The 25,970-nt window shown below is 39.5% G+C and overlaps 1 protein-coding gene across 3 annotated transcripts in view; it reads left to right on the top strand.

Annotated features, from left to right (window-relative positions):
• LOC138851147 (zinc finger protein 271-like) overlaps window positions 1-6,841 on the top strand; it is a 234,328-nt gene extending 227,487 nt beyond the window's left edge. For all 3 annotated transcript variants that reach the window (XM_070079798.1, XM_070079799.1, XM_070079797.1), the window contains one exon: window positions 4,012-6,841. In XM_070079798.1, coding sequence (XP_069935899.1) covers window positions 4,267-5,658 — 1,392 coding nt within the window. In that variant the 5' untranslated portion in view covers window positions 4,012-4,266 and the 3' untranslated portion in view covers window positions 5,659-6,841. The remainder of the gene's footprint in view (window positions 1-4,011) is intronic.
• The last annotated feature ends 19,129 nt before the right edge of the window (window positions 6,842-25,970 follow it).

Genomic DNA, 25,970 nt, shown 5'->3' with positions numbered 1-25,970 from the left:
GCATTAAGACTGCAGTAACATTAGGAAGTATTAAGACTGCAGTAACATTAGGAAGTATTAAGACTGCAGTAACATTAGGAAGCATTAAGACTGCAGTAACATTAGGAAGCATTAAGACTGCAGTAACATTAGGAAGTATTAAGACTGCAGTAACATTAGGAAGTATTAAGACTGCAGTAACATTAGGAAGTATTAAGACTGCAGTAACATTAGGAAGCATTAAGACTACATTAACATTACTAAGCATTAAGTCTGCAGTAACATTAGGAAGTATTAAGACTGCAGTAACATTAGGAAGCATTAAGACTGCAGTAACATTAGGAAGTATTAAGACTGCAGTAACATTACTAAGCATTAAGACTGCAGTAACATTAGGAAGTATTAAGACTGCAGTAACATTAGGAAGTATTAAGACTGCAGTAACATTACTAAGCATTAAGACTGCAGTAACATTAGGAAGCATTAAGACTGCAGTAACATTAGGAAGTATTAAGACTGCAGTAACATTAGGAAGTATTAAGACTGCAGTAACATTAGGAAGTATTAAGACTGCAGTAACATTAGGAAGCATTAAGACTGCAGTAACATTAGGAAGTATTAAGACTACAGTAACATTAGGAAGCATTAAGACTGCAGTAACATTACTAAGTATTAAGACTGCAGTAACATTAGGAAGCATTAAAACTGCAGTAACATTAGGAAGTATTAAGACTTCAGTAACATTAGGAAGTATTAAGACTGCAGTAACATTACTAAGCATTAAGACTGCAGTAACATTAGGAAGCACTAAGACTGCAGTAACATTAGGAAGTATTAAGACTGCAGTAACATTAGGAAGTATTAAGACTGCAGTAACATTAGGAAGTATTAAGACTGCAGTAACATTAGGAAGTATTAAGACTGCAGTAAAATTAGGAAGTATTAAGACTGCAGTAACATTACTAAGCATTAAGACTGCAGTAACATTAGGAAGCATTAAGACTGCAGTAACATTACTAAGCATTAAGACTGCAGTAACATTAGGAAGCATTAAGACTGCAGTAACATTACTAAGCATTAAGACTGCAGTAACATTACTAAGCATTAAGACTGCAGTAACATTAGGAAGTATTAAGACTGCAGTAACATTACTAAGCATTAAGACTGCAGTAACATTAGGAAGCATTAAGACTGCAGTAACATTAGGAAGTATTAAGACTGCAGTAACATTAGGAAGCATTAAGACTGCAGTAACATTACTAAGCATTAAGACTGCAGTAACATTAGGAAGCATTAAGACTGCAGTAACATTAGGAAGTATTAAGACTTCAGTAACATTAGGAAGTATTAAGACTGCAGTAACATTACTAAGCATTAAGACTGCAGTAATATTAGGAAGCATTAAGACTGCAGTAACATTAGGAAGTATTAAGACTGCAGTAACATTAGGAAGCACTAAGACTGCAGTAACATTAGGAAGTATTAAGACTGCAGTAACATTACTAAGCATTAAGACTGCAGTAACATTAGGAAGTATTAAGACTGCAGTAACATTAGGAAGTATTAAGACTGCAGTAACATTACTAAGCATTAAGACTGCAGTAACATTAGGAAGCATTAAGACTGCAGTAACGTTACTAAGCATTAAGACTGCAGTAACATTAGGAAGTATTAAGACTGCAGTAACATTAGGAAGTATTAAGACTGCAGTAACATTACTAAGCATTAAGACTGCAGTAACATTAGGAAGCATTAAGACTGCAGTAACATTACTAAGCATTAAGACTGCAGTAACATTAGGAAGCATTAAGACTGCAGTAACATTAGGAAGTATTAAGACTGCAGTAACATTAGGAAGTATTAAGACTGCAGTAACATTAGGAAGTATTAAGACTGCAGTAACATTAGGAAGTATTAAGACTGCAGTAACATTAGGAAGTATTAAGACTGCAGTAACATTAGGAAGTATTAAGACTGCAGTAACATTAGGAAGCATTAAGACTACATTAACATTACTAAGCATTAAGTCTGCAGTAACATTAGGAAGTATTAAGACTGCAGTAACATTAGGAAGCATTAAGACTGCAGTAACATTAGGAAGTATTAAGACTGCAGTAACATTACTAAGCATTAAGACTGCAGTAACATTAGGAAGTATTAAGACTGCAGTAACATTAGGAAGTATTAAGACTGCAGTAACATTACTAAGCATTAAGACTGCAGTAACATTAGGAAGCATTAAGACTGCAGTAACATTACTAAGCATTAAGACTGCAGTAACATTAGGAAGTATTAAGACTGCAGTAACATTAGGAAGTATTAAGACTGCAGTAACATTACTAAGCATTAAGACTGCAGTAACATTAGGAAGTATTAAGACTGCAGTAACATTAGGAAGTATTAAGACTGCAGTAACATTAGGAAGCATTAAGACTGCAGTAACATTAGGAAGTATTAAGACTTCAGTAACATTAGGAAGTATTAAGACTGCAGTAACATTACTAAGCGTTAAGACTGCAGTAACATTAGGAAGCACTAAGACTGCAGTAACATTAGGAAGTATTAAGACTGCAGTAACATTAGGAAGTATTAAGACTGCAGTAACATTAGGAAGTATTAAGACTGCAGTAACATTAGGAAGTATTAAGACTGCAGTAACATTAGGAAGCATTAAGACTGCAGTAACATTAGGAAGTATTAAGACTGCAGTAACATTAGGAAGCATTAAGACTGCAGTAACATTAGGAAGTATTAAGACTGCAGTAACATTACTAAGCATTAAGACTGCAGTAACATTAGGAAGCATTAAGACTGCAGTAACATTAGGAAGCATTAAGACTGCAGTAACATTACTAAGCATTAAGACTGCAGTAACATTAGGAAGCATTAAGACTGCAGTAACATTAGGAAGTATTAAGACTTCAGTAACATTAGGAAGTATTAAGACTGCAGTAACATTACTAAGCATTAAGACTGCAGTAATATTAGGAAGCATTAAGACTGCAGTAACATTAGGAAGTATTAAGACTGCAGTAACATTAGGAAGCACTAAGACTGCAGTAACATTAGGAAGTATTAAGACTGCAGTAACATTACTAAGCATTAAGACTGCAGTAACATTAGGAAGTATTAAGACTGCAGTAACATTAGGAAGTATTAAGACTGCAGTAACATTACGAAGCATTTTAAGACTGCAGTAACATTAGGAAGCATTAAGACTGCAGTAACATTACTAAGCATTAAGACTGCAGTAACATTAGGAAGTATTAAGACTGCAGTAACATTAGGAAGTATTAAGACTGCAGTAACATTACTAAGCATTAAGACTGCAGTAACATTAGGAAGCATTAAGACTGCAGTAACATTACTAAGCATTAAGACTGCAGTAACATTAGGAAGCATTAAGACTGCAGTAACATTAGGAAGTATTAAGACTGCAGTAACATTAGGAAGTATTAAGACTGCAGTAACATTAGGAAGTATTAAGACTGCAGTAACATTAGGAAGTATTAAGACTGCAGTAACATTAGGAAGTATTAAGACTGCAGTAACATTAGGAAGCATTAAGACTGCAGTAACATTAGGAAGTATTAAGACTGCAGTAACATTAGGAAGTATTAAGACTGCAGTAACATTAGGAAGCATTAAGACTGCAGTAACATTAGGAAGTATTAAGACTGCAGTAACATTAGGAAGTATTAAGACTGCAGTAACATTAGGAAGCATTAAGACTGCAGTAACATTAGGAAGTATTAAGACTGCAGTAACATTAGGAAGTATTAAGACTGCAGTAACATTAGGAAGTATTAAGACTGCAGTAACATTAGGAAGCATTAAGACTGCAGTAACATTAGGAAGTATTAAGACTGCAGTAGAGAGAAAACAGTTCACTGCTTTATGACCTGAAAATTATTATTAACTTCAATAACTTGTGTAAGATTTAATACAAATTATACTTTTAATAATATACATTGTTACAAAACTGTTGTTAAATTTTAGTAACAAACATTTAATTCATGTTCACCATTACAGAACCCTTCAAGGTAGGACCTCGGTGGCTCCTAAACTGCTCTTGCTTCAAGGAATTGGCGTTGTCCTCCCAGTACTTGAGTCACCCCTTTTAAACTTCAGGCATCATATGACCCATCCTGGTTTAGTGCTTGCCTATGTTTATAATATAATAGGTATTAGAGAAATTTTGTTTTTCAGTGTAACAAAATATTCACTTTGTTCTTATCTGCTTAAGAACTTTACCATTTGGAAGATTATTTTGAGTTGTTGTTCACTATGTCTGAAATGCTTACTCAGCAGTGTGCTGATCCACAAGTTACAGTTCATCCAGAAGATAAACTATATCAGTATTCAACATCACTGAAACCATCCTCAGTAAAATCTCTGGTGAAAATTAGGAAAGACATAAAAAAACTTCAGTGTTCAGTGTGTCTAAAAGACTTTCCTCAGAAATGTCTATTATTGAGTCACATGAGAATTCATACTAAAGAGAAACCATATGAGTGTTCAGAGTGTCTGAAAATGTTTTCAGCTAATTCTAGTTTAATACATCATATGAGAATTCATACTGGAGAGAAGCCCTATCAGTGTTCTCAGTGTCTAAAAAAGTTTTCAGCTAAATCTAGTTTTGTATATCACATGAGAATTCATACTGAAGAAAAACCATATCAGTGTTCTGAGTGTCAAAAAAAGTTTTCAGCTAAATCTAGTTTAGTTTATCATATGAGGATTCATACTGGAGAGAAACCATATCATTGTTCTGAGTGTCTAAAAGAGTTTTCAGCTAAATGTGATTTAGTAACACACATGAGAATTCACACTGGAGAGAAACCATATAAATGTTCTGATTGTCTAAAAGAGTTTTCAGCTAAATGTGATTTAGTAACACACATGAGAATTCATACTGGGGAGAAACCATATAAATGTTCTGATTGTCATAGAAAGTTTTCCCAACACTCTCATTTAGTGAAACACCTAAGAACTCACACTGGAGAGAAACCATATGAGTGTCCTGAATGTCTGAAAGAGTTTTCTCAGAAATCTAATTTGGTAAGTCACATGAGAATCCATTCAGGAGAGAAACCACATCAGTGCTCTGAGTGTTTTAAAGTTTTTTCATGCAAATCTAGTTTAATAGAACACACAAGAATTCATACTGGAGAGAAACCATACAAGTGTTCTGAGTGTCAAAGAGAGTTTGTCCAACGATCTCATTTAGTACAACATATGAGAATTCATACTGAAGAGAAGCCATATCAGTGTTCTGAGTGTAAGAGAGAATTTTCCAGACAGTCTCATTTAGTGCAACATATGAGAATTCACACTGGAGAGAAAAAATACAAGTGTTCTGAGTGTCTAAGAGAGTTTATCCAACGATCTAAATTAGTAGAACACGTGAGAATTCATACAGGAGAGAAACCGTATAAATGCTCTGAGTGTAAAAGTGAGTTTTCCCGACAATCTCATTTAGCACAACACATGAGAATTCATACTGGAGAGAAACCATATGAGTGTTCTGAGTGCCATAGAGAGTTTTCCCAACAATCTCATTTAGTGAAACACATTAGAGTTCATACTGGAGAGAAACCATATCAATGCTCAGAGTGTCTAAAAGACTTTACCCAAAAATCTAGTTTAGTAAAACACATGATAATTCATTCTCGTTAAATCACATCACAAAAATCTAATTTAATTAAATCATCAAAAGTCACATGTATAATTCACTGCACTCTTGCCAGTGTGCAATATGATTAGAAGTTGTTACAATACGTGAAGTAGTAAGATGCATGAATTCTATCTGTTGAAAAGTCAGTCTTTGAAATGTATAAATGATCATTTACACAAACATAATTAGGCAGAATATATGAATATTCGTAGAAGGAAACTTATCTTTTCTCAGTGTTAGTAAATCATCAGGACTTAAGTCTTAAAAATGGGAAATACAGTGTACCCTGAGGGAAAGGTGGGGGAGTTTACTTCTTGGAGGGTCATCTGAATAATGATGTCGGCACACTTTTGGCAAGACAGTGATTGAATGAATGGTGAATGTCTTTCCACTTTCTTATGGTTCACCCTTCTCTTTTTGGAGACAGCCAGTGTGTTAAAAAAAAATGAGTATACAAGAAAACTTATCTTTAAACAATATTAATAAATTAGCACTATGCATGAATATTCATACAAGGAAGTACATATACGGCATTCCACTAATACAGACATTTCAAATTACGACCAAAAAACTCTATATGGCTCTCCCCTCCTGACTTTCTAATAGGTTCACCATGGGCCACCTGGTTTGTTTATATTCTCCATGAGTATGACTCAACATTATGCCAGGCTGCTACAAAATTTCAAGTGTTTTAAAGTTACAGTGGACCCTCCCTTTTTGTCGATCTCTGCTATCGACGATTTCCATTTTCACCAATTTCTTTCGTCAAAATATTGATTCTGTTTTTGTCGATGGTACGGAACCTGTCCAGTGCCCAGCGCGCAGATAAAGCCACCTCCCACACACATCATCAGGCAGTGTTGCATTGTTCTTCGGTGAGTGAACATATATCTACTAGGGCATAAGAAAGGAATTTATAAACTTATAGGCGTATCAAAAGAGGCGAGGGTCATCTTATGAATCAGTATATTGACATTAAGAGGGACATTAAAAAGGGGATAAGAAAAGCTAAAAGGGACTATGAAATTAAAGTTGCTAGGGATTCTAAAACTAACCCAAAAAGTTTTTTCCAGGTATATAGAACAAAAGTCAGAGATAAGATAGGTCCCCTTAAAAATAACTATGGGCATCTTACTGACAAAGAGAATGAAATGTGCTCGATTTTAAATAATTATTTTCTCTCGGTTTTTACACAGGAAGACACTAATAATATTCCGGTAATTAATTTTTATAGTGGATCAGAAGAAGATAAATTATGTAACATCACAGTCACTAGTGAAATGGTTGTGAAGCAGATAGACCGACTGAAGCAAAATAAGTCACCGGGTCCTGATGAGGTTTTTTCAAGGGTTCTTAAGGAATGCAAAATGGAAGTCTGTGAACCATTAACTAATATTTTTAATTTATCTCTTCAAACAGGTGCAGTGTCTGATATGTGGAAGATGGCTAATGTAATTCCTATTTTTAAAACAGGGGACAAGTCGTTACCGTCAAATTACCGCCCAATAAGCCTGACCTCAATTGTAGGCAAATTACTAGAGTCAATTATAGCTGAGATTATAAGAAGCCATCTCGATAAGCATAGCTTGATTAAAGATACTCAGCATGGATTCACAAGAGGCCGGTCCTGTCTAACTAATTTATTAACTTTCTTCAGTAAAGCTTTTGAGGCTGTTGACCACGATAAAGAATTTGATATTATTTACTTAGATTTTAGTAAGGCATTTGATAGAGTTCCTCACCAAAGACTGTTGAAGAAAGTAGCAGCTCATGGCATTGGGGGAAGGGTGCTCTCGTGGATCGAATCATGGCTCACAGACAGGAAGCAAAGAGTGTCCATAAATGGGGATCAGTAACAAGTGGCGTTCCACAGGGATCAGTCTTGGGCCCGTTGTTGTTTATAATATATATCAATGATCTTGATGAAGGAATTACTAGTGATATGAGCAAATTCGCCGATGACACGAAGATAGGTAGGATAATTGATTCAAACGTAGATGTTAGGGAACTTCAGGAGGATTTAGACAAACTCTACTCTTGGTCAGAAAAGTGGCAGATGCAGTTCAATGTAGATAAATGCAAGGTTCTGAAGCTCGGGAGTGTCCATAACCCTAGCACTTATAAGTTAAATAATGTAGAACTTAACCATACAGATTGCGAAAAGGACTTGGGGATTATGGTAAGCAGCAACCTTAAATCAAGACAGCAATGCCTAAGCGTACGTAATAAGGCAAATAGATTACTGGGATTTATATCAAGAAGTGTAAGCAACAGAAGTCCAGAGGTCATACTGCAGCTTTATACATCATTAGTAAGGCCTCACCTAGATTATGCAGCTCAATTCTGGTCTCCATATTACAGAATGGACATAAATTCGTTAGAAAACATTCAGCGTAGGATGACTAAATTAATACATAGCATTAGAAATCTTCCTTATGAAGAAAGATTGAAGACTCTTAAGTTACATTCACTTGTTAGACGAAGAATGAGGGGAGACCTGATCGAAGTGTATAAGTGGAAGATTGGTATTAATAAAGGGGATATTAACAAGGTCTTGAGGATATCTCTCCAAGAGAGAACCCGCAGTAATGGATTTAAATTAGATAAGTTTAGATTTAGAAAGGACATAGGAAAGTATTGGTTTGGAAATAGGGTAGTTGATGAGTGGAACAGTCTACCTAGTTGGGTTATTGAGGCTAGGACCTTGGGTAGTTTCAAATTTAGGTTGGATAAGTACATGAGTGGGAGGGGTTGGATTTGAGTGGGACTTGCACATCAGAGCTTATTTCTTGGGTAGCATTGAAAATTGGGTTGGTCAAATGTTTGTTAGTGGGATGAATTGTAAAGGACCTGCCTAGTATGGGCCAACAGGCCTGCTGCAGTGTTCCTCCTTTCTTATGTTCTTATGTTCTTATATCCTGCAAGGTCATACGAAACATTTTGTAATAACCCATTGCTTTTGGCACTTGTTGATTGTGTTACTGCTAAATAAGGCACCATGGGCCCAAAGAAAGCTTCTAGTGCCAGCCCTTTGGTAAAGAATGTGAGAAACACAATAGAATTCATGAAAAAGTTTGTAGAAAAATATGAAAGTGGTGGTGGTAGAAGGTGATAATGATTGTGGTAGAGGGTGGTGGTGGTTGTGATGGTGGAAGAGGGTGGTAGTAATTGTGGCGGTGATGGAGGGTGCCTTCTTCAGTGATTCTTTGATATGTACGATACTAAAGCAGCATGAGACGATAAAGGCTATAGTGCCAGCCAGCAATAAAGTGTAGCATTAACGGTGTTGCAAGTAAGTTAAATGATTAATCGATAGAAAAAGGACAGCATGAAGCTAACTCCAATGTTGTTGGAGATATATGGGGATACTGAGAACACCACCATATTGAAGCATATTGCCCTGTCTCCAACAATAAACTTGTCTCCATCTCCCTTCCTCCCAGTCTACCATATAGCAAGAGTCTTTAATAAAGGTAAGTGTGATGTTAAATGTTCATTTACACTTTTTATTATATTTGTCATTCTTTTCTGCATGTAAACCTATATTTAATCTAAAATAAAAATTTTTTTGTTAATCTTCTGGGTGTCTGAAACGAATTAATTGGATTTACATTATTTCTTATGGGGGAAAATGGTTTCCGTTTTCTCCAGTTTCCATTTTCACCGATCACTTTGGAATGGATTAAACATGAAAACCGAGGGTCCACTGTATTTCATATTTTATATACAGTTGACCATTATATTACACAGATTTATTTGCCACATTTTAGTTATTGCACTATTGAAAAATTGTGACATAATTTTATGCAACACTTCGTAAAATTAACTTTACACAGTTCCATTTGTGGGCACGGAAAAATTTCCCCAACTCAAGCTGCCCCTTTGTTGTGGGTCAGTGGGGGAGACCTCCCACCATCACCTGCCACCCCCAACACCATCCCAGCCTTCCTGAAAAATATTCAGCTCCTTTCTGTCTTGGGAGCTAGCTGTGTTTGTGAATTGTGTTTTGAGATTTAAATTATCATATCCTGTATCGGCAGGTGAAATTGCCGACCTAGAAAATGTACAGAGAACTTTTACGGCGCGCATAACGGAGATAAAACACCTCAATTACTGGGAGCGCTTGAGGTTCCTAAACCTGTATTCCCTGGAACGCAGGAGGGAGAGATACATGATTATATACACCTGGAAAATCCTAGAGGGACTAGTACCGAACTTGCACACGAAAATCACTCACTACGAAAGCAAAAGACTTGGCAGACGATGCACCATCCCCCCAATGAAAAGCAGGGGTGTCACTAGCACGTTAAGAGACCATACAATAAGTATCAGGGGCTCGAGACTGTTCAACTGTCTCCCAGCACACATAAGGGGGATTACCAACAGACCCCTGGCAGTCTTCAAGCTGGCACTGGACAAGCACCTAAAGTCAGTTCCTGATCAGCCGGGCTGTGGCTTGTACGTTGGTTTGCGTGCAGCCAGCAGCAACAGCCTGGTTGATCAGGCTCTGATCCACCAGGAGGCCTGGTCACAGACCGGGCCGCGGGGGCGTTGACCCCCGGAACTCTCTCCAGGTAAACTCCAGGTATCTGCCAAGCAATCGTGGCACTCAGTAGGCATACCAGTGTTGCTGAAATTGGCAAGATAAGTTTTTTTCTTTATAAACACATCGGCTGATTCTCACCAAGGCACGATGGCCTGAAAAAGAAAAACTTTCATCATCATTCATTCCATCACTGTCTTGCCAGAGGCATGCTTACACTGCAGCTATAAAACTGCAACATTAACACCCCTCCTTCAAAGTGCAGACACTGTACTTCCCATCTCCAGGACTCAAGTCTGGCCTGCCAGTTTCCTTGAATCCCTTCATAAATGTTACTTTACTCACACTCCAACAGCACATGAAGTATTAAAAACCATTTGTCTCCATTCACTCCTATCAAATACACTCACACATGCTTGCTAGAAGTCCAAAAAACTCCTTTACCCTCACCCTACAACCTTTCCTAGGCCAACCCCTGCCCTGCCTTCCCTCTACTACAAATTTATACAATCTCGATGCCATTCTGTTTTGTTGCTTCCTCTCTGCATTTTCGAACCACCTCAACAACCCCTCCTCAGCCCTCTGGATTAGTTTTGATAATCCTGCACCTCCTCCTAATTTCCAAACTTTGAATTCTCAGCATTATATTCACACCACACATTGCCCTCTGATATGACAACTCCACAGCATCTAGCCTTCTTCTCGTAGCATTCACCACCAATGCTTCACACCCATATAAGAGTGTTGGTTTACCTGGAGAGGGTTTCAGGGGTCAATGCCCCTTTGGCCCAGTCTGAGACCAAGCCTCATGGTGGGTCAGGGTCTGATCAACCAGGCTGTTACTGCTGGCCGCACACAAGCTGACATATGAACCACAGCCCAGTTGGTCAGGTACTGACTTTAGGTGCCTGTCCAGTGCCTTCTTGAAGACAGCGAGGGGTCTATTGGTAATCCCCCTTATGTATGCTTGGAAGCAATTGAACAGTCTTGGGCCCTGGACACTTATTGTGTTGTCTTTCAGTGTACTCGGGTGCCCCTGCTTTTCATTGAGGAAATGTTGCATCTCCTGCCAAGTCTTTTCCATTCATATGGAGTGATTTTTGTGTGCTGGTTTGGTACAAATCCCTCCAGGACCTACCAAGTGTATATTATCACTCTCGCCTGCATTCGAAGGAATACAGATCAAGGACCTTCAGCCATTCCCAGTAGTTTAGGTGCCATGAAAGTTCTTTGTACACTCTCCAGATCTGCAATGTCGCCAGCCTTGAAGGGGGTCGTTAGTGTACAGCAGTATTCCAGCCTAGAAAGCACAAGGGATTTGAAGAGAATCATCATGGGCTTGGCATCCCTAGTTTTGAAGGTTCTCATTATCCATCCTATCATTTTCCTAGCGGATGAAGTAGATACATTGTTGTGGTCTTTGAAGGCGAGATCCTCTTACATTATCATTCCCAGGCCCTTCACATTACTTTTCCGCTCTATTGTATGGTTAGAATTTGTGGCATACCCTGACACATTTTTAATTTCTTCAAGTTTTCTATATCTGAGTAGTTGAAATTTCTCCTCGTTAAACTTCATATTGTTTTGAGTGGCCCATTCGAAGATTTGGTTGATGTCCACTTGTAGTCTCAGTGTGTCTTCAATGGAGGTCACTGCCATGGTGACCCGGGTGTCATCCGCAAAGGAAGACATGGAGCTATGGCTTACATCTCTCTGTCAGAAATGAGGATGAGGAATAGAATAGGAGCAAGTACTGTGCTTTATGGAACAGAGATTTTTACTGTGGCTTCCTGGGAATTTACTCTATTTACTATTACTCTTTGTGTTCTAATTGTTAGGAAGTTGTACATCCATCTAACAACTTTTCCCGTTATTCCTTTATCCCGCATTTTGTGTGCTATTACACCATGGTCACACTTGTCAAAAGCTTTTGCAAAGTCTGTGTATACATTTGTATTTTGTTTATCCTCTACAGCATCCAGGACCTTGTCATATTGGTCCAGTAGCTGGGACAGGCAGGAGCGACCTGCTCTATACCCGTGTTGCCATGGGATGTGTAATTGATGGGTATCTAGGTGGTTGGCTATCTTGCTTCTTAAAACCTTCTCAAAGATTTTTATGATATTGGATGTTAGTGCTATCGGTCTGTAGTTCTTTGCAATTACTTTACTGCCACCTTTGTGGAGTGGGGCTATGTCTGTTGTTTTTAGTGTGTCTGAGATGACCCCTGTGTCCATGCTTCCTCTCCATAAAATGCTGAAGGCATGTGATAGGGGCTTCTTGCAATTCTTGATGAACACGTTCCACGAGTCTGGGCCTGGGGCAGAGTGCATGGGCATGTCCTTAATTGTCTCTTCAAAGTCTTGTGGAGTTAGAATAATATCTGAGACTTATGGGATGACCAAATTTTGGGTTTCGTTCACAAAGAATTCATTTGGATTGTCGACCATTAGAGTGGGCAGTGGCTCGCTGAGCACCAAATCATATTGGGACTTGCATCTCACTCATTTCTTGGCTATCATCTGTGTATGTCCCATCCCACCTAAGCAGAGGCCCAATACTGGATGTTGTTTTTCCCTTAGTATTTCAGATATACTGACCCCATATAGGGAACGTCTCTCTCTTTCTAGTTTACATCTTCTCTTTCTTTTCCTTAATGGAATGTGTCTTGAGCAGATCTCAAGAACCTCAGAATTCCTTTTTTCAAGGCAAATGTTTGGATCCGTGTTGTTTAGGATATCTTCCGAGCTTGTTTCATTTAGGACATGGTTTACTTAATCCCATTGTATGTTTTTGTTATTGAAATTGAATTTTATGAAGAGACCTTCATGACTGCACATATTTTGCTGGTCAGGAGCCCTGTGCATACATGTCTATACCTCTATTATGTTGTGATCTGAGTGAATTGTGTTTGATACAGTTATATTATGTATCAGATCGCCATAATTAGTAAAGATGAGGTCCAGCATTTTTTCTAGTCTTGTAGGTTCTACTATTTGCTGGTTTAAGGTGAATTTGTTGCAGAGATTTAATAGTTCACGTGTGTGTGAATTTTCATCTGAGCTGCCTCCATGGGTGATCTCTGCTAAAACATTGTTTGCTATACTCTCCCATTTTAGGTGTCTCAGGTTAAAATCTCCTTGTAATAAGATGTTTCAGGCAGGAGTTGGGAGATTTTCCAGACAGTCGTCAATTTTCTCAAGCTGCTCCTGGAATTGCTGGGAAGTTGCATCTGGAGGCTTGTATACTACCACAATGATAAGGTTTTGGTTTTCAATCTTTACCGCCAAAACTTCAACTACATGATTTGTGGTGTTTAGTAGTTCTATGCAAATGAGCGACTCTGTTACATACAGGCCAACCCCTCCTTGTTGCCTGTTTAGTCTGTCGCATCAGAATAAGTTATAACCTGGGATTCATATTTTGTTGTTATAATGATCCTTTATGTGGGTCTCTGTAAATGCTGCAAACATTGCATTTGACTCCATGAGCAGTCCCTTGATGTAAGGAATTTTGTTGTTTTTTGACAGCTTTAGACCCTGTATGTTTGCAAAGACAAACATCGTATTGGTGGAATTTAGGGGGGGTTATTTGCTGGCTTTAACCCTTTGACTGTCGCAGTCGTATATATACGTCATGGGAGATACCGTGTTTGACGTATCTATACGCATAAATTCTAGCGGCTTCAAATCAAGCGGGAGAGGGCTGGTAGGCCTACACGAGAGAGAATGGGTCTCAGTGGTCGGTGTGCACCCTGTGAAAAAAATCTGGGACTCAGCGGTGCATTGTGGGAACGCCATCTTGGTAGTCCATTTTCACCATGCCTCGCGGTAAGAAGTTCCTCACTCCTCGGCGGATTGGAGGTCTTTTGTTCCCAAGTGATAGCTCAAACAGTGATGATAGTGTCAGTGAAAGTGAATTCTCTGGTTTTGCAGCGGGTGTGACCGAAAAAATTACCCAGGATAACATAATTAGTGATGAAAACCCAGATGACCCACAACCTTCCACCTCTGGTGCTGGGCCGGCTCGTTCATGTTCACCTGTACCAGGACGAAAGAGAAAACTATTTGCCCGTGTACAAGACTCAGATGTGAGCAGTGCAAATGATAGTGATAGTGATTTCAAGGTTATTGAAAGCAGTCCTAGTTGTGACAGTGAGGGTGAATATTCCCCAGTGAAGTGGCAGTATATACGACGTCGCATACGGTCTGGTAGTGTGCCATATGCTCTTCCAAGAGGAAGGAGTACATTTCGGAGCACATCCCGTGGCCCTACACCATGTCCTGATAGTGAAGATGACGATATTGTTACGATGGGTATAAATGATGTGAGTGAGGCAGCAGGCGGTGGTGGTGATAGTGATGGTGGCATGAGTCATGTGACACCAGCAGCAGGCCACGCTACTACCCGCGCTGCTGACTCTGCACAACTACAACCAGCCTCACCTGACCCCACACTCCCACAACCACAACCTGCACAACCACAACCACATTACAATATCCAGAACGCACCAGCTGACCGCATCTGGGATTGGCAGCAAGATGACGAGTTTGTTCCCAATCCCCATGACTTTGATGGAGGACAAAGTGGAATACGGCCATCATGTACACTTGGGAACAATCCCACTGAACTGGAATGCTTTCATTTGTTCTTCGATGAACCCCTGATGGACATTATTGTCAGGGAAAGCAATACATACTATGAGTACACCATGGCAAACACTATTCTGTCACCAAGATCACGCCTACACCAGTGGAAGGACACAACTGTGGCAGAGATGTATCTGTTCTTTGCCACAATAATGCTTATGCCACATGTGTATAAGCATAGTGTCAACACATACTGGGCGACAGACCGCCTGATTTCAACCCCTGCTTTCAGTGACATTATACCAGTGAATAGATTTGTGTTACTGTTACGTATGTTACACTTTTCAGACAAAACCAGGCCTGACAGAAGCGACAGGTTATATAAGATCAGACTTGTGTTTATGCACCTGAAACAAAAGTGCTGTATGTATTTTTATCCCTTCAGGAAGCTTGTTATTGACGAGTCTTTGATTTTGTTCAAAGGAAGACTGTCATTCAAGCAGTATATACCAAGCAAGAGGAAACGCTTTGGTATAAAGTTATTTGTTCTGTGTGATTGCAAAACTGGTCTGGTTTTGGATATAATTGTGTACACTGGCGGTAAAACAATGGAGGATACCAGAAAGTTACTGGGTATCTCTGGTGATGTGGTTAGAACAATGATGGAGCCATATCTTGGTAAGGGGCATATTTTATATACTGACAACTGGTACACAAGCCCTATACTCAGTGATTTCTTGTGAGTGAACATGACAGATGTGTGTGGCACAGTGCGTAGAAATCGTAAACATATGCCTAGGTTCGATGCTGGCAGTCGTAGAGGTGAAGTGCAGGTGTTTGCTGCCAATGACATCATGGCATTTCGGTGGCATGACAAACGTGATGTCACACTGCTGACATCAGTTCACCGACACGAAATGGTAGACACTGGCAAACAGAATAGAGAGACCAATGAACCCATTGTAAAACCTGCAGCTGTGATGGATTACAACCTCAATATGCGCTTAGTGGACAAATGTGACATGCAGATTGGGTTTGCTGACTGTGTTCGCAAGAGTTATAAGTGGTACATAAAACTGTTTTTCCATCTTCTTGACATTTCCATGCTGAATGCTTATAATATGTATAAGTTGAAGACCAAGAAGAAACCCAAATATGGTGAATTTTGTTTGTCAGTCATCAGACAAATAATATTCAAGTACCAAGAAACAACACCTGCAATAGACCAGCGCCCACAAAATTATCAACACATGTCCTCTCGTCTGAGGCCTGGTGATCACTACCCCATACCACTGCCTGCTACTACTGCCAAGAAAAATGCTCAGAAGAGGTGTTTTGTCTGTGGACATGCCACAAAACGCCCACAAAAACGCAGAGACACTCGTTTTGTGTGTGAGGAGTGTAAGACACCATTGTGCTTATACCCATGTTTCAAAGAATTCCACAAGCTGCAGCACTTCTAGAAAAGTGTCCAGTGATTGTACATATGTATATATATTATAAAACAATCGTAATAAACATTTGTTTACATTGTTTGTTTGTGTAAACAAGTTTTAGCAACATTATAATGATACGAGTGTTTTTGCTATAATTGTGTTACATTCAACAAGTGTATATTTGAACATTGCACAATAATTTGGTCTCGCAGGCCACAAAAGTTATGTGAAAAAATAAAATAGTGAAAAAAACAAGAAACCATCGAATACAAGTAAATCAAAGTTTACCGGGTGAGCGGCAGTTGCCGCTGTTGCCGCTCGCAGATCAATTTCAGCAAACTTCAGGACTCTATATCTCGGTAAGTACTGATGGGAAAAAATTTTTTTGGGGACTAAAACAATCAGAAAAATAATCTTAACATTTTCATAAGAAAAAATAATTTTTTTTTTCGAATATTTTGCGACACCAGGAGACACTTCAGGATTGGGCCTTTCGACAGTCAAAGGGTTAATATCTGTTATTCTGGGGTAGAGGTAAATGTCCGTGCCTCTGCTCCAGAAGTGTTTTCAGGTGGTTTAGGATTATTGTCATTTCTTGCCAGTCATTTTTCCCTTCTGGCCCTAAAAACCTCTGTCCTTGGAGAGGTTGTGGCTCCTCTTGTTTGTTTCCCATAGTCTGGCTGGTCTGTGTCTTCTAGTCCCCATTAGATGATGTGCCTGGCAGTATGCAGTGTAGCATTTTCTGTCATGGATTGATGAGTGACACATTTCTGGGTGAAATGAGTTGCCAGAAGGGAAGTTGCACTCTCCTGTTGTCATGTGGGTGCGGCATTTTTTGGGATGGTCAAAGGTGCATGTCCCACCTGTTTTACCAGATATACCATGCCTGCAGATACCCAAGGCATAGTAATTACATAGATTGTACTTCTGTTTGCTAGGACTTATTGTAGATGCGTTCACTGCTGGTGCATTTATTTTTCCTGTTTCCTCAATATCTTTTACCCCTGTATGGACATTAGTGCTTCCACCAGGTTTTGCTGGTAGTATGTTGACACTGTTCGCTGAGGCATCATCCCATTTTGACCCATCTCCAGCAGTATCTCAGTTTTTAACCTCTGTGGACTGCATAACATAGTCTTCAGTGTCCTCCAGGACAATACTAGTACCTTCATGAGTGCTATCTTCTAAGACGTGACTAGGACCCTCTGGAGCAGTTTCCTCCAGGACAACACTAGCACCCTCAGCACTGTCCTCCAGGACAGCATTAGCACCCTCAGGAGCACTGTCCAAGATAGCCCTGTCCATACCACCCATCTTTTTTTCTCCAACTGTCATACCATGCTGACATGTCTTTCAGGAAGGATGTTTTATTGGTGTTCTTGTCTTTTAATATAAATGTCATTTCCTCATACAGGTGTATCTTGTTTGGGCTGCCCCAAAAACATTTCTCTGAATTTGTCAAGTGTGGTCACTGGTTTAAAATCCCTGCATATGCTATGGGACAACTGACCACAGAGATGGCAAGGAATCCATGCCTGTCTTCATTCCTTACCCTTTCTGCAGACTACACAGATCTTCATGGTGATGGTCATCTTACAATACTAGACAACTCTCCTAGCTAGCTAGTCTATAATTCCCCGAATAATAGACTAGCAAATCTGGCAAATCTGGAAGAATCCAGTTAGGGGATACCTGCATATCTTTTTTCTAATAAGCACCTTAACAGGAGATCTGACTATCTGTATTGCTGTATTGTAACTATTTGTTGTAGCTGGTATAACTTTACTCTCATACATTCCCCTCTTTTCTTCCACAGACAAAGTTCTTTGTCTCCACGAACTCCTAAGTACACCACTCACCCTTTTCCCCTCATCAATTCTGTGATTCACCTCAGCCTTCATAGACCCATCTGCTGACACTCCCACTCCTAAATATCTGAATACATTCACCCCCTCCATATTCTCTCCCTCCAATCTGATATCTAATGTTTTGTCACTTAATCTTTTTTTTTATCCTCATCACCTTACTCTTTCCTATACAGTGGACCCCCAACTTAGAATATTAATCCGTTCTTGAGAACACATCGTAAGACGAAATTATCGTAAGTAGAATTAATTTTCCCCATAAGAAATGATGGAAATCAAATTAATCCATTCCAGACTGTGAGGGAAAAGTTCAATAGATAGGAGTAGAGATATAGTAACGATAGTTTCATTACCGGCTACTAGTTAAGGTAGGGTGAGTCACGCTCCCGTTTTTCCCACCTTTTCTCCCCCACCCCTAAAGTGATAGTTTGATTGCCGGCTGCTTGTTAACGTAGGGTCAGTCTAGCTCCCACTATCCCTTCCCCTCCCTCTTCCACCCCCCCCCTCGAAAGGTGACGTGTGGGGCTCTGGTCAAACAGTAAATCACTCGACTCACAGCTCCCAACACTACTCTTGGATGACAGTGAGGGTCACCTGTCAATCAACGAGAAGAACAGGAGACGGACTAACATCCTGGAGACGTCCCATTTTGTATTGAACTACCTGTGTACCTGTATGAAATTGCAGGACGTAACCACACATCATTGCAGCGGTAAAGAACCTGCTTTCCTGTCATCGGGATAATCACGGCGATTCTCTGTGAAGAACTAGCCAGTGGTGGTCACCAACACCTGCGACCCCCCCCCCCCACATCAGCAACGGCTACGATTTCAACAAGCAGTGTCACCAACACCAGACACCCAAGTTTTAAATTAGCGTTGAATTCAGTTATCATTTATATTTTTCATTTTTCATTTTCTTTAATGTAGGATTAATATTTCATATTTAAGTATTTTACATTTTATATTTTCTACATAATAAAGTGTTTGTTTGTCTTGTTATTATTTCTTTTTCTATTCACTAATTTTCCTGAGGAGGAGCCAGCCTGGGTAATACTGTCTGAAGTTGTTACAGGGCTGAGTAAGCCTTCACACAGACACCCCAAAGTATTAAAAAAACAATATTTTTACCTCATGAAATATACATTTTCCTGCACACAAAAAGAAGGATACATGCACAAAATATATACTGTGTAATGAAGAATAAATGACACTTTTATTGCACCAAAAATCTGTCCATAGAGCTCTGTACCTCATGTTACTTTAAAATTTTTGTAAAGTGGTTCCAGCATGGCTTGCAATAGCTGTGTCACAGTGATTTTCTTCCATGAAGGTTTGCAGTTCAACCCACTTTGCACACATTTCCTCAATCTTTGAAGAAAGCAACTTCCTCAATTTCTATCTTCCCTCCTCTGAAGCAATTTCCTCAGTTGTAGCCTCTTTCTGTTGCAGATGCTCCTGCAGCTCATAAATGGTTAGTTCTTCATTGTTGTCCTCCACCAACTCTTCCGCATCCTCCCCACTAACCTCCAACCCCATGGACTTCTCCAGTGCCACAATAGATTCCACAACTGGCATAGGCTCATCAGGCTTAGCCCCAAGCCCTTCAAAATCCCTCTCTCCTACACATTCTGGCCACTGTTTCCTCCAAGCAGAGTTCGAGGTCCTCTTAGTTACTCCCTCCCAAGCCTTACCTATAAGGTTTACACAATTGAGGATACTAAAGTGGTCTTTCCAAAACTCTTACGGTCACTCGAGTGTCTGAAGTCAATTCAAAGCACTTTTGAAACATTGCTGTGGTGTACAGTTTTTTGAAATTTGAAATGACCTGCTGGTCCATGGGCTGGAGGAGAGGAGTGCTATTAGGAGGCAAGAATTTCACTTTAATGAAGCTCAAGTTCCCCAAAATTCACTTTGCCAAGTCTGAAGGGTGACAGGAGCATTGTCTAATACCAGGAGGCGCTTAACCCTTTGACTGTCGCAACCCCCAATCCTGAGGTGTCTCCTGGTGTCGCAAAATTTAAAAAGAAATAAATTATTTTTTCTTATGAAATGATAGAGAATCTTATCCCAATTGTAATGACACCAAAAAAACGAAATTTGATGGAAAACTGACGGAATTATGCTCTCGCGAAGTTAGCGACCTCGGAGCTGTTTACAAATCGGCGATTTTGCCCACTTTGAGCCCTATTTGTGGCTAATTCCATTGTTCCAGTCGCCCAAACTCATAGCTATTTCTTTAGAACTCCATTTTTTCTATCGATTGAGTACAAGAAACTGCCCATTTACCGATTTCAACTACCTAATAATGTGGTCAGAAATTTGCAATTTGGCCAATTTCACGAAAACTAAAAAATATGACAATTTCAAAATAAGGTCCAGAATGAACAATGCAGACATTCCTGGCTCTAAAATAACATTTTCTTTGTTCATCAGTCATGTCTCCAGGCCCGTCTGATATTACTCTTGCTTTCTATTTTGAATTTTTATTCAAACAAAAAATAGAAGACTTATTATTATGCAGACTACTGCAATACTGTAATAATTGTATAAATAACATCAGCCCATTCACGACTGCATATTAGATTGGCTAGTTGGACATTTATTGAACAATGGCATCATTTGTTTACTTTTGAACATTGGCAAAAATCAAACATTTCCCCTACTTTGAGCTCCATTTCTAGGTTCTTTTTATAGTAAAATCAATCAAAATCACCTCTATTTCTATAATATGTTTTTCATTCTATCAAATGAGACCAAGAAAACGAGAATACAACCATAAATACTATACGAAAATAAACCACAAAGTCAGCATTTTAATTAAAAAAAAGGGTCAGAGTTTTTTTTTTCTCATTATGCACTGCGTGCTCCAGGATTTTTTTTATACGGTGCACACTGACCACACAGACCCATTCTCTCACATGTGGGCCTACCAGCTTTCTCCTGCTTGATTTGAAGCCGCTAGAATTTATGAGTATATATACGTCAAACACGGTACCTCGTAAGACGTATATATACGGCCGCAACAGTCAAAGGGTTAAGATCCAATTTATTTTCCGGGAGGTAATTTTTCACAGTGGGGCCAAACACATGGTAAAGCCAGTCATAGAAAAAGTCCCTAGTGACCCATGCCTCCACATCACACAAATTAGCCTTGACGACATTGTTTTTCCTGAACACACTTGGAGTTTCAGAGTGATACACGAGTAGAGGCTTTACTCTGGGATCACCACTAGCATTGCTTGTGTCCTGGCAGTGCTTTTTCCTCCTGTGTAATGTAGGTCCTGTTTTTCATTTTCTTCCAAAACAGGCCTGTTTCGTCACAATTAAACACTTGTTAGGGTTTCAATCCTTCAGCCTCTATGTACCCCTGGAATTCCTGCACATATTTTTCAGCCACTTTTTGGTCCAAACTGGCAGCCTCGCCATGCCTTATCACACTATGTATACCACTACGATTCTTAAATCTCTCAAACCAATCTTTGCTGGCCTTAAATTCACTCACATCACCACTAGTTGCAGGCATTTTTTTAATTAAACCATCATGCAAATACCTTGCCTTTTCATATATGATCACTTGAGAGATGCTATCTCCTGATATCTGTTTTTCGTTTATCCACACCAATAACAGTCTGTCAACATCTTCGAGTACTTGCGATCTGTGTTTCATAAAGATACTTGCACCTTTCACAATAACAGCTTCCTTGATTGCCTTTTTGTTGGCCAGGATAGTAGCAATGGTTGACTGGGGTTTGTTGTGCAACCTGGCCAGCTCAGAGGCATGCACTCCACTTTCAAACTTATTAATTATCTCTTTTTTCATTTCAATAGTAATTTTTACCCTTTTTACCACAGGGTTGGCACTAGAACCTTTCTTTGGGCCCATTGTGGCTTACTTAGCAGTTACAAGCACTAAAAACGTTGGAATAATGCAAAATGTTCCGAATGTATGCATGGAAGCGACCACACTGGCTTGTAAACATTGGCACACTAACTGAAGGCAGGCCAGCTGAGACGCGCTCAGGCCAGCCAGATGCTGGATGCATATGGGATGAATGATGTAAGTCGAGTTTTTCACCATAGGTCGGGGTCAAATTTTTATGCTGACAAGCATCGTAAGTCAGTTTTATCGTAGGTTGAGGTCATCGTAAGTCAGGGGTCCACTCTAATCACTTTTAATTTTCTTCTTTTACATACCATACCAAACTTATCCACCAACCTCTGCAACTTCTCTTCAGAATCTCTCAAAAGCACAGTGTCATCTTTATCTTTTAAACCCACACCTCTTGCCAAGACCCTTGCATTTACTTCTCTTACAACCCTATCTATAAATATATTGAACAACCATGGTGACATCACACATCCTTGTCTAAGGCCTACTTTTACTGGGAAATAATCTCTGTCCCTCCCACATACAACTACCATCCGACTTACAACCTGCTCAACATATGACCATTCGATTTATGACCGTGTTTTCTATGCCAAATTTCTGGGAAATAAACAAGTGTTTGTGTTGCACACAGTGTTTATCCTAAACCTTCCAGTATAAAATACAGTACTAACAGCATAAAAAGTAAAGTAAAAAATGAAATGCCTAAATAAAACAATAAAATAAAGTCATTATAAAAGTGTGATGTTGATATTCAGTAGTAAGGTTCGACTTGCATCCATTTCGGCTTACGACCGGTTTGTTGGAACCGAACTCGGTCATAAGTCGGATGGTACCTGTACTTAACCTGAGCCTCGCTATCCTCATAAAAAAACTTCACCAGGTAAGGTATAAGCATTTAAGTCTTAAAGTTAACGAGAAAATAGAGATGTTAGACAAGAGATAGCCTGTGGCCATAATGAAGTGTCAGTTTGTGCACTTACCAAGATTGAAGTAAATATATGAGTTTGTGTGATGAATAACTGACTGACTAACTAACAGACTGACTTGACTGACATACAGTGGACCCTCGACCGATGATATTAATTCATTCCTGAGAGCTCATCGTTAGTCGAAAATATTGTTAGTCGAGTTAATTTTCCCCATAAGAAATAATGGAAATCAAATTAATCTGTTCCTGACACCCCAAAGTATTGAAAAAAAAAATTTTACCACATGAAATATTAATTTTAATACACAAACTGAAGAAGACATGTACAATTACATGACACTTACCTTTATTGAAGATCTGGTGATGATTGATGGGATGGGAGGAGGGGAGAGTGTGAATGATGTTAGTGTTTAGAAGGGGAATTCCCTTCCATTAGGACTTGAGGAAGCAAGTCCTTTTCCGGGGTTACTTCCCTTCTTCTTTTAATGCCACTAGGACCAGCTTGAGAGTCACTGGATTTCTGTCGCACAACATATCTGTCCATAGTGGCCTGTACCTCCCATTCCTTTATGACATTCCTAAAGTGTTTCACAACATTGTCAGTGTAATAGTCACCAACACGGCTTGCAATAGCTGTGTTAGGGTGATTTCCATCCATGAAGGTTTGCAGTTCAACCCACTTTGCACACATTTCCTTAATCTTTGAAGTAGACACAATGGATTCCACAACTGGCAAAGGCATCTCAGGGTTATCCCCAAACCCTTCAAAATCTTTCTTAATTTCCATACTAATTCTCACCCTTTTTATTACAAGGTTGGCACTAGAAGCTTTCTTGGGGCCCATGGTGACTTATTTTGCAGGTGCAGTCACTAAAATCGCTGTGATAATATGAAATGTTCCGATTGTATGTTTGGATGTGACCACTGTGGCTGGCTTGTAAACACTGCGCAGGCCACACGTGGATGCGTCACGAACAGAACGAATCACGTTGGTCAAGTTTTTTAGCACTAGTCAAGGCAAAATTTTTGTGTTAAAATGTATCGCTAGTCGGATTTAACGTTATACGATACCATCATTGGTCGAGGGCCCACTGTACTTCACTAACTTATTCACCGACTTATTGACTTACTTTACTGACTGACTTCACTGATTTACTGACTTGACTGCCTGACTGATATACTGATTTGACTTAGACTTTTTCACTGAGGAAGACCCTGAAACCGTGTCTAGAGCAGCTGATGCCTTACCGTCAGTTGTATAATGTACTGTGGGGTAAAATAGAACAGAAATCCATTAAAGACTTTATGCACATTCCAGTTCAACCATCGAATTCAGTACCAGAACCTCGACCATCCTCCTCAGCCCAGTAGGGCTACCGCATAACTCTCCACAATCATCCACAAACACCAGCACCTACAATTTAAGGTAAGAAATATTATTATTTTTGTTGTACACTGGACCCCCGGTATTTGATATTAATCCGTTCCTGAGAGCTCATCGAATACCGAAAATATGAAAATATCGAAAAGCGAATCAATTTTCCTCATAAGAAATAATAGAAATCAAATTAATCCGTGCAAGACACCCAAAAGTATGAAAAAAAAAAATTTTTACTACATGAAATATTAAGTTTAATGCAATAGAATAATTACAATAACAATAAAATAATTGACACTTACCTTTAATGAAGATCTGGTGATGATTGATGGGATGGGAGGAGGGGAGAGGTGTTAGTGTTTAGAAGGGGAATCCCCTTTCATTAGGATTTGAGGAAGCAAGTCCTTTTCTGGGGTTACTTCCCTTCTTCTTTTAATGCCACTAGGACCAGCTTGAGAGTCACTGGATTTCTGTCGCACAACATATCTGTCCATAGTGGCTTGTACCTCCCGTTCCTTTATGACATTCCTAAAGTGTTTCACAACATTGTCAGTGTACAGGTTGCCAACACGGCTTGCAATAGCTGTGTGAGGGTGATTGTCATCAAAAAAGGTTTGCACTTTAAGCCACATTGCACATATTTCCTTAATCTTTGAAGTTGGCAATTCTTCAATTTCTCTATCCCCTCCTCCAAAGCAGTTTCTTCAAGTGTGGCCTCTTGCTGTTGAAGGTGATCTATCAGCTCATCAGTGGTTAGTTCTTCATTGTCCTCCTCCACCAACTCTTCCACATCCTCCCCACTAACCTCCAACCCCAAGGACTTTCCCAATGCCACAATGGATTCCTCAACTGGCATAGGATTCTCAGGGTTAGCCTCAAATCCTTCAAAATCCCTTTTGTCTACACATTCTGGCCACAGTTTTTTCCAAGCAGAGTTCAAGATCCTCTTAGTCACTCCCTCCCAAGCCGTACCTATAAGGTTTATACAATTGAGGATATTAAAGTGATCCTTCCAAAACTCTAAAATTTTAGAGTCAGTTGAGTTTCTGAGGTCACTACAAAGCACCTTGCAAACATAGCTTTTGTGTACAGTTTCTTGAAGTTTGCAATAACCTCCTGGTCCATGGGCTGCAGGAGAGGAGTGGTATTAGGAGGCAAAAACTTGACCTTAATGAAGCTCATGTCCCCAGAAAGTCGCTCTGCCAAGTCTGTAGGATGACCAGGGGCATTGTCTAACACCAAGAGGCACTTAAGGTCTAATTTCTTTTCAATTAGGTAATTTTCCACAGTGGGGGCAAATGCATGGTGTAACCAGTCATAGAAAAAGTCCCTAGTGACCCATGCCTTACTGTTTGCCCTCCACATCACACACAGATTAGCCTTGAGGACATTGTTTTCCTGAACACACTGGGAGTTTCAGAGTGATACACTAATAAAGGCTTCACTTTGCAATCACCACTAGCATTGGCACACATTAACAAAGTAAGCCTGTCTTTCATAGGCTAATGTCCTGGGAGTGCCTTTTCCTCCTGAGTAATGTAGGTCCTGCTTGGCATTTGCTCCCAAAACAGGCCTGTTTCGTCACAATTAAACACTTGTTCAGGTTTCAAGTCTTCACTGTCTATGTAATCCTTGAATTCCTGCACATATTTTTCTGCCGCTTTGTGGTTCGAACTGGCAGCCT

This window comes from Cherax quadricarinatus, unplaced genomic scaffold (genome assembly GCF_038502225.1).
Source record: "Cherax quadricarinatus isolate ZL_2023a unplaced genomic scaffold, ASM3850222v1 Contig19, whole genome shotgun sequence".
Lineage (NCBI taxonomy): Eukaryota > Metazoa > Arthropoda > Malacostraca > Decapoda > Parastacidae > Cherax > Cherax quadricarinatus.
The sequence above is the reverse complement of the archived record's forward strand: the minus strand, read 5'-3'. Positions and strand labels throughout refer to the sequence as shown.